Raw genomic sequence first — 15,513 nt, 5'->3', positions numbered from 1 at the left:
CAAAGTCCCTTTGACAGGAGTACCCAGAGTACCGATTCGGAAGCATTTCCAGACAGCGGTTCCAGACAGCTGTCCAGACAAAGATTGAGGTAATCAGGGTTCGACTGGACTCAAAAGCTCTAGTGTGGTGATGTCTGGCGGAGAGTATTCTGTATACCAGATACTGAAAAAGGCATGGCTCCGGCTGCGGACTTGCAAGTAAAAGAATCGATAGTTGATCAGTAGAATACAAATCCCTGTACCCACAGTAGATATGGAGCATTTGACGAGACCCTAGAGGTTGTCAAAGTCCGTAGTCGGTAGTATCCAGGACACCGGAAGTGGTGCCAAGGACTGTGTGTATCTTGTATCATGGCTCTGAATGTCGTGAGTCTGGCAAACTTGACCATTGACGGAAGAGGCATCCAGACACAATCGACAGGGCTCGATTTCCGCCATTCCAAACAGCCGGAAGCTGCAGCATGATGCAAAAGGTACTGGGTTCCTGCATGCCTGTAATTGCCTGATGTCCGGTGTGCTGTCGGAAGTTGGTAGTTAGCTTTTCACAACGGGTGTTCGAAACCCGGCGGTTCAGTATACAAGGGAGTTTTCCCACTCAATAATAATGCCATGCTACTGTACCGTCCGTGCCAGGGTACCAAAGGAACGGAAGTGCCGAACACATGGCAAAGCAACGCACGGTCGACCAATCCAAGTGCTGAGGCGACCTCGTAGGGTGATCCAAGCGTTGCTGGGAGTTGAAAAGGAACCTCCTGCTAGGAGGTTGGGAGGGGCTAAACCTTGATTCGCCTGCAACCATGGAATGCGGTACCAGGCAAACGTCCTTGCATCCTATCGCAGGGACTGCCCAGCCTTGAAGCCAGAATCTTACTGCCGAGGACAGGGTGGAAAAGTTCAAAGAGAGGGCAGTTCGGCGACGCGGGTCCGGGAGCCGAGCAGCAGAATCTTTCTGTATAGTAGGTGTCGCTGAGAGCTAGCAACATTGGAGCGACTGTGAAAAGTCTACTAGCATCGGGGCAGTTTGTTAGTGGTCCGAACTATTGTCCATAGTCACATTTTGAAGAGTTCGTCTCGAGCTGAGTGGCAGCGACTTGCACGCCTCCGCCACTCAGCATCCAACAGTTGAGGAAGACTTTTCAGGTGCAAAACTTGAAGTTGTGGGCGATGGTGGGACCTTTGTTCGGTGGCCCGATCAGATTAGATTAGGGCAGGTTTTCAGCGCCGGCACGTGATAATGTTGCTTAGTCACCAGGTGACCATGAACATGGCCTGCAGCCTGAGCTTCAGTGAGGTGTTCACGGTTGGAGCCTATCACATCCTACGAGTTACAATAACGTTGTAGGCGCAGGATTGTACTTTGTCACCTACATGATAGTCTTGATAGGATGGTTCATATTACCGCTACACTACCACATACAAGCGCTCCTATGCCATACCAATGATTCGAGGAGATCTCTCTTTGCTCGCACAACGGCAGAACTACGGACTGGCTATCCCGCCTCGCGAATGCCCGATCACGCCGGCACAACACCATCGAGTAGGGCAGGACGCTTCCTAGAGAATAGGTACCTAGGTAGCTGTAGATTCCTGCTGCAAGGGGTCATGGTCGAATCTGTCAAACAGTTCCCTCGCACGCGACCAAGTCGACGTTGAGAAGCAAAACCTGGCGGTTGAACTCGCTTGCTGCAGCAATATCGATCCATGTCCGTCAGCAAGGAAGACAACCGTCCCTTTTGATCCCGCCGCTGCAGCATCGTTTCTAGGTCCAGGATTCATGCTAACTTTTGCTACGACGTGCGATCAAGTGGACGGATTAACGGAGAAGGTATCAACGCGACTCGAGGTTCTGCCTTTCCCGAGCATACAGGACTGCCCTTCATTGACTAAATCGACTATGAAGGACGGAGAACCATTCCGGTAAGTTGCAACGCAGTAGTAGGATCTGTCGTCAGTGCTCCGACGTACCTGGCTATCGTGGGAGAAACAGGCAAATGTCCTTCGGGGTTGCCAGTCCGCCAACGGTCTCCGAACTACCTCGCGGCGAGGCCAGGTCGGACTCCGCTGGGCCTTCGGGTCTCCATCGACAACAACGCTTCTAGCGTGCTGTAGAATGAGGTATTCTCACTGCATTCATCCAACACCCCATGTACATGTCAGTCTTTCCGGAGTCGCATCCTGCAAGCACTTTAGGTGTAGTGGGATTGTGGCTGCAGCCCAGCGCTGTCAACTCAACGGCATGCCGTCAATGATACATCTTACGCAGGCGCAGAACACCCAGACACTAGGCTGGGACTTCGTTAGCTTGGGACGGGAGAGGCGTCGGAACGCCCTTCTATCCACCAAGGCGACAACCTTGAGTCTGCCCGAATGGAAGACACCCAACAGCACGAGACCCGTTGGAAAACCTTTTGCGTCTTGCCGAAAATCTTAACCACTTCGAGAATTTCACGGGCGGAGAAGCGTTAGCTGCTGGCCGTCATGGTGGTGAACACACTATCGGGATACAATCTGCCTTTGGGGTGCGAAGGTGTCATACCGAAGGCCATCCGAGATTTTCGCACCCGGGGGTCCTCCGTGGCCGCTCAGCGTTGCCCTGGTTGGTGGTGTTGAAGGGCAGTCACTTGATGGCGGCCTCCTTGCAACATGTGGCACCAGGAGAGCTGACAGTGTGTTGTCACAAAGCGGTCGTGCGACTCTTGTACGTTATGCGACCACTATACACCACATCTACAGGAGACAGCACGACAGCTCGGTACCTAACGTTGACATAGATCCCTTAAGCATAGCCGTCGACACGTGGGCAACAACAAGCGAGCAACGGGAAGGCGGATGGCTTGAAATCTTGGAGGGTGAGGGTGTGTTGGTGCCTGGACGGTACCTGAACCATGTCCTTCTTTCGCCTAGTTGAGCGGCACTGACTGCGGCATTTTCACGGCGGGCCCTCTGTGAACTCCCAATCGGCGAGCTTTGGTGCCTGAGATAGTGCTTGTCCCGGAGGACCCTGGTCAGGATGGTGTCGAGCGCTGGGATTGGTGCAAAGTCCACCAACGCAACCTGCATTAGCTCGAGACCACTTATCCTTGTGGCGTTGCGCTTGAAGTTCCATTGGCGGCTCCGGGATGGATATGCAAAATGCAACAAGCCCATCGTTTTTCCTCAGCATGGGCAAAATCAACGGTTCCACCCCTTTGTTGCCCAGACTCGACACGACACACGTCTTGGGGCGGTCCCATTGTCGCCCACAGATTCTGCCAGCTGGTGGACACTACGGAGGTTGACTCTGGACTACTGATGACCCGGGGACCCCCGTCCACCCAGGGTGGCACTCGCAGTGGCCTGGACAGGCGCCGACAAAGACGCATGGACGAAAATCTCTGCCCGATGCAGGAGGACCCATCGTGTGGTGCCAGGGCCTCTGGAGTTGAGATGCTGTGGGCGCATCGAGGTTTGTTGATGTGGACAAGAAGGGACCGTGTCGAAATTACTTAAACCCACGGCCCTTCTCTGTTGTTGCTTTTCGCTTTACGGAACCATTCGTGTCAATCCTTCTTTCCAGCCTCCTTCTCTTACGACTCTCGAGCAGGTCTCTGAACAGCATCATTCCTTTGCTGCAAGAACCTTTTTGTGTCGACAAACCCACCCACTCCTATACAGGACCAACCCAACATCTCTGAATCTTTCGGGATATCACTCTCTACGAGTATCAACTTTTCAACCAGTCAAAATGCAGTTCAAGAACATCATCTCTGGCGCAGCCGTGCTGCTTGCCTCTGCTCCTGCCGTCATGGCCGTTGGCTCTGCCACCGTTGTCAACAACTGTGGATTCCCCATCTACTACGCTTCCGTCGGCCAGGACTACAATGCCAACATGCAACAGCTCCAGGGCAGCTACACCGAGAAGTACAGCCAAGAGGGCGTCGGTATCTCCATCAAGCTGTCTCCCAATGCCACCACCAGCGGCCCTGTCTCTCAGTTCGAGTTCACCTGGGCTGATGGCAAGGTCTCGTATGATCTGTCCAACATTGACGGCTATCCTTTCTCTGCCGGTGGTATGGAGATTGTCCCTTCCAACCAGAACGATGCCAGCAACCCTACCTGTGTTTCTGTCGACTGCCCTGCCGGTGAAACCGTCTGCACTGCTGCCTACAACGCCCCTGACGACACCCGCACCATGGTCTGCGATCAAGACACCAACCTGGTCTTGACCATGTGCCCGGGTAGCTCCAGCAAGCGTGATGTCGAGTCCACCAACGCTGGCCACGTCCACTACCGTGTCCACGCTCGACACCTGCCTACTCGCGCATAAGCTGAATGACCGGATAACGAAACAAAAGACCCAGCAAGAATGACCTTGTCTTGACACGAAAGTTTTCCATCCTTTTTCTTCCTTGAGCGCAGCTAGTTCTGCAGCCTTTGAATGAAACCCTTATTGTCGCCCTCCGACCAACACCCTTTTTACGCTGCCTGCAAATACGCTCGTTTACGGCATGCTCCATGAGTCGACACATGGACATGTCATCACCCTTGCAGGATCAGTACCCGATCTCGACGATCACTCTTCAACATCAAACCTCCAGGGCGGCAATACACCTCCGTGGAATACTTTTTCAAATCATGACTATACGACAAACATCAAGAAAGGTCATTCTAGACTTGCTGGGCTATGAACCAATTCAACAAACTTCTCAATTCTTCAGAAACTTCTTTGGTGATCTCCGATCAAGACGAAATGAACGAAAGGATGCACAAGTCACGCGAACCCATGTCATGATTCCCTCAAATGACCATGATAAGCGAAGCGAAGCAACGGCGATGGATGGAGCATACACATGCTATTCCGGGGTTTGGCCGGATAGCCTTTTCTTGATTTTATTTTCCTTTTCTAGCAAAATTTATCGACACGACTTCGGAGGTATTTTGTGGATGTTCAAGTTGGGTGCGTGTGTGTCTTGACCAGATGCCCAGCCCAATTTAGTCTCCACAAGACCAAAAACCCCGTCGCGTGTGCAGATGGTGGGAGGATAAACATTCTTTACGAGCTTCACCTTGCTCGATCGTCCCCGGACTTGCAAATCTCCGGGGTTGATTTTGGCAGAGGTGTTGCTCCAGTATATAGACTTTCGCTTCTTGATCACACTCTAGGGAACAAATAGATGAAAAAGCACTTTGTTGCATGAAAACTATAAACTTGTTTCTCACTGTTTTTGATCATTGCAATCTGCCCTGGTGGTGTCGTGTTGTGGTGTGGTTGTGGTGTGGTGTTTTTTGATTATGTTGACAACGGAGATTAGGTTCCGTAGCTATACCGGACCTTGATGACGACGCCTGTCTTCTACTCAACGCGGGGCCTAATTTTCAATTTCTCCCGCCTCGAATCGAGACAATTTACTACTACTACTGGGACTGGACCGTAATTGCAGCTGAGCAGACCAGACCGGACCATTTTGCATCGTATACTTCAAGGACCTTAGGTCGGGTCGGTGGCTCACCACTGTCCATTTCGCGGACATCCCATCCCTTGCAGTGCTGCTCTCTGTCGTCTGTTTCCGGGCGCCTCCCCCGCCATCCGATGTATGCATGACACAGTTTACATGGGTGGATGGATGGATGTACGTACAGCAGGTGGTTGGGCAGTCCATTATTTATTGATAGATTGATTGATAGCTTGACATGTCACAGAACTTGAATTGGTGATGGGAGACGGCAGACGACGTCTCGAGGCGCCCGGCCCCCAGCCGGGTGTCTTGTTGCGGTGACTGCAGTGCCTACGTAAGCTATGCATCTACAGTATCAACAGAATAGTATCTGGTCATCCATCCCCTGACCAGCCTTCTTTTTTTTCGTTTGGTTTCAACGTTCCTTGCGCTCCTCTTCGTCGTCATGCAAGGGGTACCAGTGCCAGGTAATCGATCCAAAAGAGGCGCTACCGAAGTGTAAGGCCTGGTGTAGGGGGACTATCAATCACATCTTCCTACACGGCAGTAGTATCCATTCGCGTGGCTGAAAGGACACGACTCCGTTCGAAGGAGCGGACTGGACTCGAGAGGCGCTGCTGTGAGAAACAAGTCGAGTCGTTCCTTAGAGTTCTGAATGAAACTTGAAAGTCGACAGACGGACATCCACCCTCAAATCCTCCTGACTTCAGGCCTTAAAGGCCCCAGGCCTCCTGCATGATACAGCAACCGTCAGTACAACTACAGGCTGAAACAGAAGGCCGAGGGCGGGCTAAAGGCTACCTAGCCAGGGGTTCCGATCAGACTAGACTGTCTATACTTCTTTCACAATCCCACTGGCAAGTCCTTGTCCTTATGTACCTACCACTAATATTTTTAGCCCTCACAGGCTTGCTTTCTGGGGGTACAGGTATAGTACAATAACAGACTGAATACGAGTCCTGGTACATAGTAAGGTCGGATCTTTCTTTAGTTGCGGACGGCCGGGTCGCGCCTCGCCCTTCCTCCTCTTCCATCATGATCGCTGGCAGTTCCTTCAAGTTTCATCTTGCTCAGCACGTCTCATTCGGGCGGCTCGTCCAATGAATGCTTCTATCTACAGTATTCTGGGGTTGTACATGTATCCTCTACTACTAATGATGATATTTATTCATTATTACATCTCTAACAAGAGTGTTCCTGCGTGCCAGGCCAGACTTTGGTCGTCGGACTGTTTGTCTTTTGTCACTCAGCCAGTCTGCCAGTCTGCCCGCCACGAGTTCCTAGTTACTGTGCATGCCTATGCTTACCTACCACAGTACTAGAACTACACAGCACTCTACGACAAGATGGTCCAAGTCATCCATGTTGCCAGATCGTGGATCGTGGATCGGCGCTCAGGTCAGACTGGACGTGCTTCTTGTGTGCCAGTGCTGGATATCAATGACGATGGTGGCTTTTAGAAAAATGGGTGTTGCCCCGGGGCTGGTCTTGGATTATTGTGGGCGACATCACAGAACTGAGACATGCGGTGTGGTGTTGGACTCGTTCTGTAATAATAGTAATAATAATAGTTTTGTCTCCAGTCCAGCCCAGCCCAGCCGCTGATCTCATCAGGACCAGACCTGACCAGTGCGTAATACTGTAGTAGCGGAGAGGAGATACATACAAAAATGTAGTTGTAGATTGTTTATTATTTGCAAGTATAACCTACTCCGCTACGCTCCGTAGGATTCTTTTATTTACAAACACAACCAACAGCCCAGACTGGAGAAGCCGCCCTGCCCCACCCCGCACGCCGCCCATCAGTGATACTACAACACCTCTGGGCAATCTTTCGTCAGTATCATACTAGTACATAAGTAGAGTAGCGCGTAATCAACTCCCATCTTTCCCAGTTGGCACTAGCGTATTACACATTTCTTGGGCTTTAGTGTGGCAGTTGTTGTTGAAACAGGTACTGTACTGTCATTTTACTGATCCTGACTAAGCTGGCGGCTGACCCGGGAAAGTCTAGCGAGAGCGCACTAACGAAAGATACCCCCGGCGTCGTTGTAGTCGACCGCGCTGGTCGGCCTTAGGAAGCCCACAAGGCTGCACCTACAGTAGGACATCCTTGGCCCGGTTCACCTTTAGCCCCTCGGCTTCTGAAACAAAAATTGATCGATCGTCCAGTCCGTCTGGTGAATTATTGACATCCGCTCCATTTTGTTTCGTTTCGTTTCGGCTCCTTTGCGGTTGTGTTGTTAAACTACGGTTGTAGATCCCAACGTGGATCGAGATCAAAGTGCGGTAATCGTCGGATACCTGTCGGGATGCTGGCCGGTTAGCCGAGTCGGGAGTGTGGGTTGTGGGTTGTTCGTCCTTTGTTGATCACATGTGAAGTGGGAAAAATGAGGATTGGAAAGTAAACAGATTGTAGGTAGATAAAAGCAACATGATTGACGACTGAATGTCACCACAGGCTGATAGTAGTAGTCATAGGGTAACATGGCAGTGGTAGAGTAGCGGTAGTAGTAGTGGTATCTTAACACCTGTCAATGTCCATAGCTGGCCAGAGGGGAAGTGGCATGAAGAGCCCACGGATATTTCACGCCACTGTGCCGCCTGCTCCGGAAGGAACAACGTCTCCAAGTCGAGGGGACACCCTTTGAGGTCGTAGATCGGATGGCTTCCCTTTTCACAATTCCCTTGCATGACTTGTCACTTCGGATCGCACTCCCCGTACTTGAAGGGGGTCACAAAAATCCGAAGATCCAGGAGCCTGATATCGGGTCTTGCGGAACACAACCAGGTACGGATCCAAACAGAAATTCGTATGTTGTGCGAATATACCGGTTGCTCATTCTGTCAGATCGACGAGCTGTAGGTGAATGGTTCAGATCGGCGTCGTGTCCGTTCAGCCCATCCTCAAACGTCTGTTCCAGATTCACATCAATTTTCGGCAAGGGACAGACGATTCGATGACCTTGGCCGCTTATCGACGTTTCAAAGCCTGCTGTTGCTAACGTCCTCAAGCTATTGCCTTGCTTCATATGTTGCCGTCCTGGGCAGTTTCGATCTGGGCAGCCCCCAACAACCGATCTGACCGTTCGCAAAAGGGGTCTCTCTGCCGGTGTTGGCATCACAGAACCCTCCGCCATCGAGGAAAGGGAATGAAACACTCTCATTTCATTCACTTGTCAGTGAAATGGACGCAAAACACCCCCCAATAGCTCTTCACTCGCCAGCGAGCATGCTGTTTCATACCTGCAATTGCAGGGGCTTCTTTCTTGCATCTCTCACAACTTACGCCAAATAGAGTTGACCGCAAGATCACCGGCACCATCGCAGCATATCTCAGGTTGAGGCTAAGAAGGTAACCCCTCTCTTTTCGTCGTCAAGGTATCTGTGTTGAATCTTCGGCATTTCTCGAGTGTCGGAAGGATTGAGGAGTTCAAGTTCCGTCAGATGTTGACAAACGGTGAGGTTGGTTCCCCCCCAACACGTGCAGTGCAGTGAACCATTCTCCGGGCGCCCTCCCGTTGCTTCAGTTACCAAGTATACTTCAAATATTATGGTCGCGCAATTACTTCCAACAATTAGAAGTGCCTCAGACCAATGGGTCGGTGGTGCAGTGGTTCATCCACTGCCACCGATTCCATGGTCAGGGATCACACTTCTAATCTGTTGCAGTAGGCCGTATATCGTAGCCCGGAAAAAATCTCTTCATAAGTTGAGGTTTCACTTCCCTCCAATGCACCGCAAAATAATGTGGATGCTTTGGGGGAAAAAGTTTTTTGCACGCTCGTTCAAACGTTCGAACAGGAGCTGGGAGTAGTTTTTGGCAACGACCAAGGCGGCCATCCAAGCAACGTCCCTCGACACGCCGGTGTCACATAGGGTGGGGAGATCATTGGAAACAAAATTGACTCGTTTGGGGTTCATTGACGGGCTTGCTGGACGAGTCTATGGACGACTTCTCCTGCACAATTCGAGTCACTCAAGGACTGGGGGGCAAAGCAAACAATGGACGGTCGGGCTTGCGGCACATCTTCTGAAGTTTTCAAGGAGACAAAAGCCATGGAACGGACTGAGTCTTGTCCTTACTTGGAAGTCTGGGAGCCGCATATCATCAATCATATCAAGGCAGCTGCAAAACACCGTGAATACTAGTACCGTGGGTTGGACATTGGTTCAACGATCCCGCGAACTCACACATCCTCTTACGACCATCAAAAAGCCTCATTGGGCAATAAATTCTCAGTTAGCCTCGGGGCCATATCTTCCCTGTTCCCATACCACTGCTGCAAGTTCAGTCATGGATCGACACAGCAGACAGACCGAACCACGTCCATCGCATAACACAAGAGGTGCGTTGAGATAACAGAAGACGGATCGTTCCAAATTTAGCTCCAGGTTGAAGTGGGAGCCTGGTCACGTGATAAGGCTCCCTCTACCCACGTGACCACGCCCTCCGCCAAAACTTTCACCGGTGAATCTTTTGGTCGCGCAGCATTTGTCAACGTCGATCAGTTTCAACGAGTTTAAATATTGACGAGTGCCCTCGAATATTACTCCTTCACGCCACCATACACACTCACGTCTTCATCCTACTCAAAATGTCGTCCCAGCGCGAAGCCTACACCTTGCCCACCCAGTCCGGCGGTTTCAACCAGTTTGCCACAAGCTACGCTGCTGGAGATGCCTCAGGTGGCCCAACGGTTCAATATGTCTGTGGTGAATGTGCCGCAAAAGTCAGTCTAGGAAGAGGCGACGCCATCAGATGCAGCATGTGCGGTCACAGAGTGCTCTACAAGGAGAGAACCAAGCGGTAAGCGCCGACCTGTGAGAGGCCATGAAGTTGACGCCCATACTAACGGAGACATAGCATGGTCCAGTTCGAAGCGCGATGATCCACCTCATGTTCACACCAAACTACAATACCACACTGTTTGAACGGTCTCTTTGCATAGCGTTGGCGCAAGACGGGTTTACGGAGCGGATGGCACGGATTCAAGGATGATGAGCTGAATGAGAGCTGAAGAAGCGAAAAAGAAAAAGGACACGGTTTTGGCAGTATGCCACAAGATGAATGGCGGCAAGGGTCTATTTTTTTGATACCAAGTCCTGTTCTACAGGCTGTTGGTAAAGTCTATGAACTTTTGAAATTCCTCCAAAGCTTTCCCGCTTTCTATGCACCATCGTGCCTTTTTCACGCCCTCTTTCCAGCGACCCCCTCCAGGACCTCGTTCCTTGATGACTGGGCCACTTTCGCAGGTATCTGCCTCACAGGCGCCACTCACCACGAAAAGTGCCGCGACGTTCATGAGGACAAAATGCAAAATCGGGTCGTCGGGACTTCTCTCGTTGCGCAGAATGCTCATCAAGACTTCGGCGTTCTGTCTAGGCAGTTTGCCGCCTCCAACCTCTGATAGTGGATGGCTTGGAAGACCAAAGTCGGCCGGCTCGATCTCGAACTTTTCCACTTTGGTGATGTATTTCGGAGGCGCCTCGTCGTCGCTTGTAGCATCCTCGTCTTCATCGTCCCAGTTGCCCTCATATTGAGGGTTCTTTGACTCTCTTAACAGCCAGCAGTTTGTCTTTCCCGCACAACTGATCTCATCCAGATCTTCCTGTCCGCACACCACCATGGCCTTTGTCGCCCCCGAAAGAATCAGAGCCTCGGCAAAGGTTGGCCCAAGTTCTTGATATGCGACTCCGCAGACTCGAGCTTCGATAGACGCGTCGACAGGATGGGCCAAAGGTCCCAGTAAGTTGAAGATGGTACGAAGGCCCAGCTCCCGGCGCACGGTCGCTGCGTGTTTCATGCCAGGGTGATAGTTCGGCGCAAACAAGAACGTGTAGTTGGTGTGTTCATAAGCGGCGGGTAGGTGCTCGGCCGTTAGAGCTTCGAGTTTTGGCGGTCGAGGAGTAACGGCATTTAGGACATCTGCGGATCCCGACATAGATGTCTGAGCTCTGTTACCGTGCTTCGCCATCAACAAGATCGGAGAAGCAATGATGGACGAGGTCGTCGAGATGTTGAAGGTAGAGTGTGCATCGCCGCCGGTGCCAACGATGTCGCAAAGACCTCCTCTGTATTCTCCCAGTTTCCGTCGTCTCTTTGCGACAGCCTTCTTCAACTTTTGCTTGTCAACTTGTACCGCGGCATCGCGCATTGCTTCGGCGCATTTTGCAATGACGTCCGGTCGTCGGTCGTTGCGCGTCGAGTGTAGCAATGTTAAGAGAGAGGCGAGTTGTGTCCCATTCAGTCTGTTCTCAAATGTCCTCGAGAAGGCGAGCGCGATGTCTTCGGCGTCGACATGGTTGTCCTGCGGGGCTGGCGCAGAGAGCTTTTTCAAAAGAGGCGCTATTGAGACATATGGGTTAGGAGTCGCCATATCCGAGATCAGCAATGCCTTCAATGAGGCGCGGTGAGACAGGTTCGATTAACCAAGTGTAAAAGGATACGGTATGCAGCCCAGGGCAGAGGATCAAGGTACCCCTCGAGGTAAATATGACTCGATGTTGACTCGGAGTCGATCAAAGTCAGATCTATCTCCGCCTATCGCAGGCGCGCTTTCGCGGTGGACCACAGCTAAAGGCGGCAATAGCTTGGGCCAACAGGTACTTCTAAGGTGACCAACAATAACCCAGAGAGGGCACACGAGGGCCGCTTCGGTCGTCGCGAAACCTTTCAACAAGAACTTTAAGCCTATGAACTCTTTAACTGTATTCACAGATACCATTCTCGTTGCCAGTGGTTAGTGAGTTGGACCAGGCTGGCTACAAGGCTGAACTGCTAAGGGCGGCGACGCTACGGCAAGGCTTGGTGGTGCTCACGTGATTTGGCAAAATAGTACTCCCATTGGCCCTGCCAGCGTGAAACTGCGAGGAAATCTCACGAGCCATTGAATATCGATCTACACGACTTCCCCATCATCTTCTTTAGGACTTGAATTCCTGAAAGCAGCTTGAGACTGCTGTCCACCTCCAGAAGGCTGACCATGCCTCCTCGCCTCCGGCTGCGCTCCCTTGCGCAGCTGGCAGAGCTGCAGCTCCAACGAGCCGGCTACACTTACACCTGCGGCCGATGCCAGTACGCGACAGCAACGGCCACGGCCACGACACCGGCACCTACAGACGCACAAATACATTCGTCGATACCTCAATTATCTCGATATTCGCCTGTGCAACCTCCATCACACCGAAGTCCCCTATACCGAAAATCACAGCTTCTCCGGTCCTACGTTTCCATTCTCCAGACGACACCTCTGATTGTCTTCTTCCAACATAACAACCTCAAGGCCGCCGAGTGGGTGGGCATCAGACGTGAACTGACCTCTGCTCTGCGCAAGGTCGACGAACAACTATCCAAGCAAGGGGCACAGCCGCAAGATCTGATCGGAGATTATATCAAGTTCGAGGTCATCAAGACGAACATTTTCGAACCCGCACTTCGTGTGGCCGAGTATTTTAAGCCCGGGCAACAACAGCTGCCCCCTGAACCAATTGGTGGACTGACGGCGATCCCGTCGGAAAAAGAAGATCCGTCGTTGAACCATGCGCTTTCGGAAGCGGCATACAGGATTGCAAGCGAACATAAGGGCGAGCATCCTCTAACTCCCATTCTTGAGGGCGCCGTTGCGATCTTGACCCTCCCGGCCGTGTCGCCGGTGCACCTGAAAACCGCTTTCTCGATCTTGAGCCCCCAGCCACCGCACTTTCCGGCTCCAACGCGCCGTGCGACTCCGTCATATTATGATCCGCCTGTCCAGGATGGTCTGAAGAAGTTGTTGCTGCTTGGCGCCCGCATCGATGGCCAGGTGTTCGATATGGAAGGTACAAGATGGGTGGGAAGCATCGATGGCGGCATTGATGGGCTGCGTGCTCAATTGGTGGCTCTACTGCAAGGTTTTGGTATTGGTCTTACCAGCACTCTGGAAAGCGCAAGTCGGAATTTGTGGTTTACAATGGAGAGTCGAAGAAACATGCTCGAGGAGGAGGCCAAGCCCAAGGAAGAGGAGAAGGCGTAAGCGCTTGATTTGGTTACTGGATGCCCGATACAATGTCCGATGCACAGCCAGCGTCCTGGTGTGGATCGTCAACCAGATACAGTCAAACATGAGTGACCGTAACATGTGTGATAACAGATTGCATATCTATGATAGGAAGACTGGTTATCTGCGATGAGAGGTCTTAAATCTGTACACTCTAGCGGGGATCGAGACCAGCAAAGTGATAAGCATGTACAACAGCAGACATATTTATGTGACTGAATAAGGTATCAGTACCATTCCAAGAGTGAACTCGACCATAAGGAGAAACAGAGCCCACTCATACAGCCCACCCTTTTCCTGAAAAGCATGACCATAGGTTCACCCGGAAAGCTCCTCTCACCATGTCCCGTACCACCCAACATGTAGAACTATCGGTCAGCGCCTCCTCCGTGATCTCCCCGGTGATTGATACAAAGCTAAACAGATGGATGCCACGACGCATTCGAGAGTTTCACCTCGATATATGATTCAAAGGAGCAATTTCAGTGTTCCTTGCCAGACACATTTGCTGCCAAAGTTGAGCATAAAGTAACAGCGCGGAACCAACACCAGATCAGGACGGACGGCATGCCGTTGGCACAGATTGGTGGATGGCTAGAGCTGGTTAAAGCTTATGTCATGTTATTGGTTGAGGTATTGCATTGCAGTAGCAGGAAATGCTGGCGATCAGGTCGAGCTCGAGCCCGAGCCTCGCCTTAAATGCGGAGGATCCACGCCGTACACAGTCTTGTATTCCTCCTCATAGCGGGCTTTGTCGGCTGCGGCCTTGTCCTCGTAGGGCTTTTTTAACAAAACAAATTAGCACATTTTCATGGAAAGTAATACACCACAATGCTGCTCTTACCTTCTTCTCGGCAGGCGACAAGTTCTTCCACTCTCTCCCGATCAGCTTGCCTGATTCGCCGACAGAAAGACCTTTCAGATCGCCTGATCTATGCCGCTCCGTGAAGAAGAAAGAGTAGGCGTTCCGCGGGGCTTTAACGGTCCGGTCATCCTTGAGACGCTGGAACTTGGTCTTCTTCCCTGCCTCCTTGGCTTTCTTAGCAAGCTGTCGGCGGGCATTGTTGGCCTGCTTGATCTGAAGTGGAGTGAACCCCTGCACCCATCTTTTGTACGCTTGCTCGTTCTTCTCTTTGTTCAAGTTTGCTTGATGGTTGTATTCCTGCATAAGGTAATCGTCAATCGCAGCCCCGCCGCTGTGTAGTTGGTTGTCAACTTACCTCGCGCTCCTCCGGAGACAAACTTCTGTATCGCGCAGACGCTGATGCCGCGTTACTCTTGACATCTCCTCCCTTTTTGGCTTCCTCAACAACCACCAATGTATAGGCGGTTTGAGGCAGTTGCTTGGGTTGGTCAAGCAATGCGGTTGCGCGCAGGTCTTTCTGTTCCTGTCGCTGTTTCTGGAGCACTGCCGTCTTGCTCAGTCGTTTCCTGCCCTTCGGTTTGGGCTTTGCAGCAGAGGACTTCTTCTTCCTCTTGGTCGTTGTCTTCTTTGCAGGTTTGGCTTCCTTCGGCGTGGGGCTGCGCTTTGCCGGTGCGCGTCCTGTATGAGCTTTGGGCCTGCTTGCAGGCTTGTCGGTGGATGTGGCATAGCTCCTAGCGGATTTAACAGTAGATAGATGGCCCAAGAATCCATGAGCACGAGTTGATCGTGCACTATTGGGTGTGCAGTCGCAAGTAACGCGTAGTAGGGGGGTCGCCGAGGGTCGCGTGAATGACCTTGCTGTCCTGGCAATGAGCTGCTTCGACAGCGTCCGGGAATAGGGAAGAGAGGCCGTCATAGCGACCGTTGGAGAGCGACAACCGAATACTGAAGAGCAATTCGAAGCAAGGAGGGCCGCGTTGGAATGGGGATGATATCAGTCATGAAGTACACTGCACCGTCCTGTCTAACTCGGTGGCTGGAGCCTCGATCCCAATGCGCGTACCACTGGCACTAGCACGCCGTATGAGGAAGTGTGCTGGGCCCATCCGCGCACGTGATCAGCCGCCCGGATTATGTAATATGCCAAGATTGCGGGACAGAGGCGACTTCGCAT

At 51.9% G+C, this 15,513-nt stretch overlaps 6 protein-coding genes across 6 annotated transcripts; 3 read left to right on the top strand and 3 right to left on the bottom strand.

Moving 5' to 3' along the window:
• Positions 1-2,185: 2,185 nt before the first annotated feature.
• On the top strand, positions 2,186-5,821 carry HMPREF1120_03984 (uncharacterized protein). Its single transcript, XM_009158082.1, has 2 exons — positions 2,186-2,698; positions 2,772-5,821. The coding sequence occupies exon 2, from the start codon at positions 3,725-3,727 to the stop codon at positions 4,304-4,306; it is 582 nt and encodes a 193-aa protein (XP_009156330.1). The 5' UTR covers positions 2,186-2,698; positions 2,772-3,724; the 3' UTR covers positions 4,307-5,821.
• Positions 5,822-7,247: 1,426 nt separating this feature from the next.
• Positions 7,248-9,173, bottom strand: HMPREF1120_03983 (uncharacterized protein). Its single transcript, XM_009158081.1, has one exon. The coding sequence runs from the start codon at positions 8,600-8,602 to the stop codon at positions 8,171-8,173; it is 432 nt and encodes a 143-aa protein (XP_009156329.1). The 5' UTR covers positions 8,603-9,173; the 3' UTR covers positions 7,248-8,170.
• An 860-nt stretch (positions 9,174-10,033) lies between these two features.
• HMPREF1120_03982 (DNA-directed RNA Polymerase II subunit K) lies at positions 10,034-10,327 on the top strand (the record flags this gene model as incomplete). The annotated part of the gene is made up of 2 exons (XM_009158080.1): positions 10,034-10,245; positions 10,303-10,327. 2 exons carry the CDS (start codon positions 10,034-10,036, stop codon positions 10,325-10,327), a joined length of 237 nt encoding a protein of 78 aa, XP_009156328.1.
• Positions 10,328-10,461: 134 nt separating this feature from the next.
• HMPREF1120_03981 (anthranilate phosphoribosyltransferase) lies at positions 10,462-12,169 on the bottom strand. Its single transcript, XM_009158079.1, has one exon. The coding sequence runs from the start codon at positions 11,813-11,815 to the stop codon at positions 10,547-10,549; it is 1,269 nt and encodes a 422-aa protein (XP_009156327.1). The 5' UTR covers positions 11,816-12,169; the 3' UTR covers positions 10,462-10,546.
• HMPREF1120_03980 (uncharacterized protein) lies at positions 11,840-13,763 on the top strand. Its single transcript, XM_009158078.1, has 2 exons — positions 11,840-11,886; positions 11,964-13,763. The coding sequence occupies exon 2, from the start codon at positions 12,422-12,424 to the stop codon at positions 13,448-13,450; it is 1,029 nt and encodes a 342-aa protein (XP_009156326.1). The 5' UTR covers positions 11,840-11,886; positions 11,964-12,421; the 3' UTR covers positions 13,451-13,763.
• HMPREF1120_03979 (uncharacterized protein) lies at positions 13,555-15,408 on the bottom strand. The gene is made up of 3 exons (XM_009158077.1): positions 14,695-15,408; positions 14,319-14,636; positions 13,555-14,254 (listed from the first exon to the last, which is right to left on the bottom strand). The coding sequence occupies exons 1-3, from the start codon at positions 15,253-15,255 to the stop codon at positions 14,141-14,143; spliced, it is 993 nt and encodes a 330-aa protein (XP_009156325.1). The 5' UTR covers positions 15,256-15,408; the 3' UTR covers positions 13,555-14,140.
• Between the last annotated feature and the right edge of the window lie 105 nt (positions 15,409-15,513).

The sequence above is a fragment of the Exophiala dermatitidis genome (assembly GCF_000230625.1).
Source record: "Exophiala dermatitidis NIH/UT8656 unplaced genomic scaffold supercont1.3, whole genome shotgun sequence".
Taxonomy (NCBI): Eukaryota; Fungi; Ascomycota; class Eurotiomycetes; order Chaetothyriales; family Herpotrichiellaceae; genus Exophiala; species Exophiala dermatitidis.
Note: the sequence above shows the minus strand (reverse complement) of the source record. Positions and strands in the feature narration are given on the sequence as shown.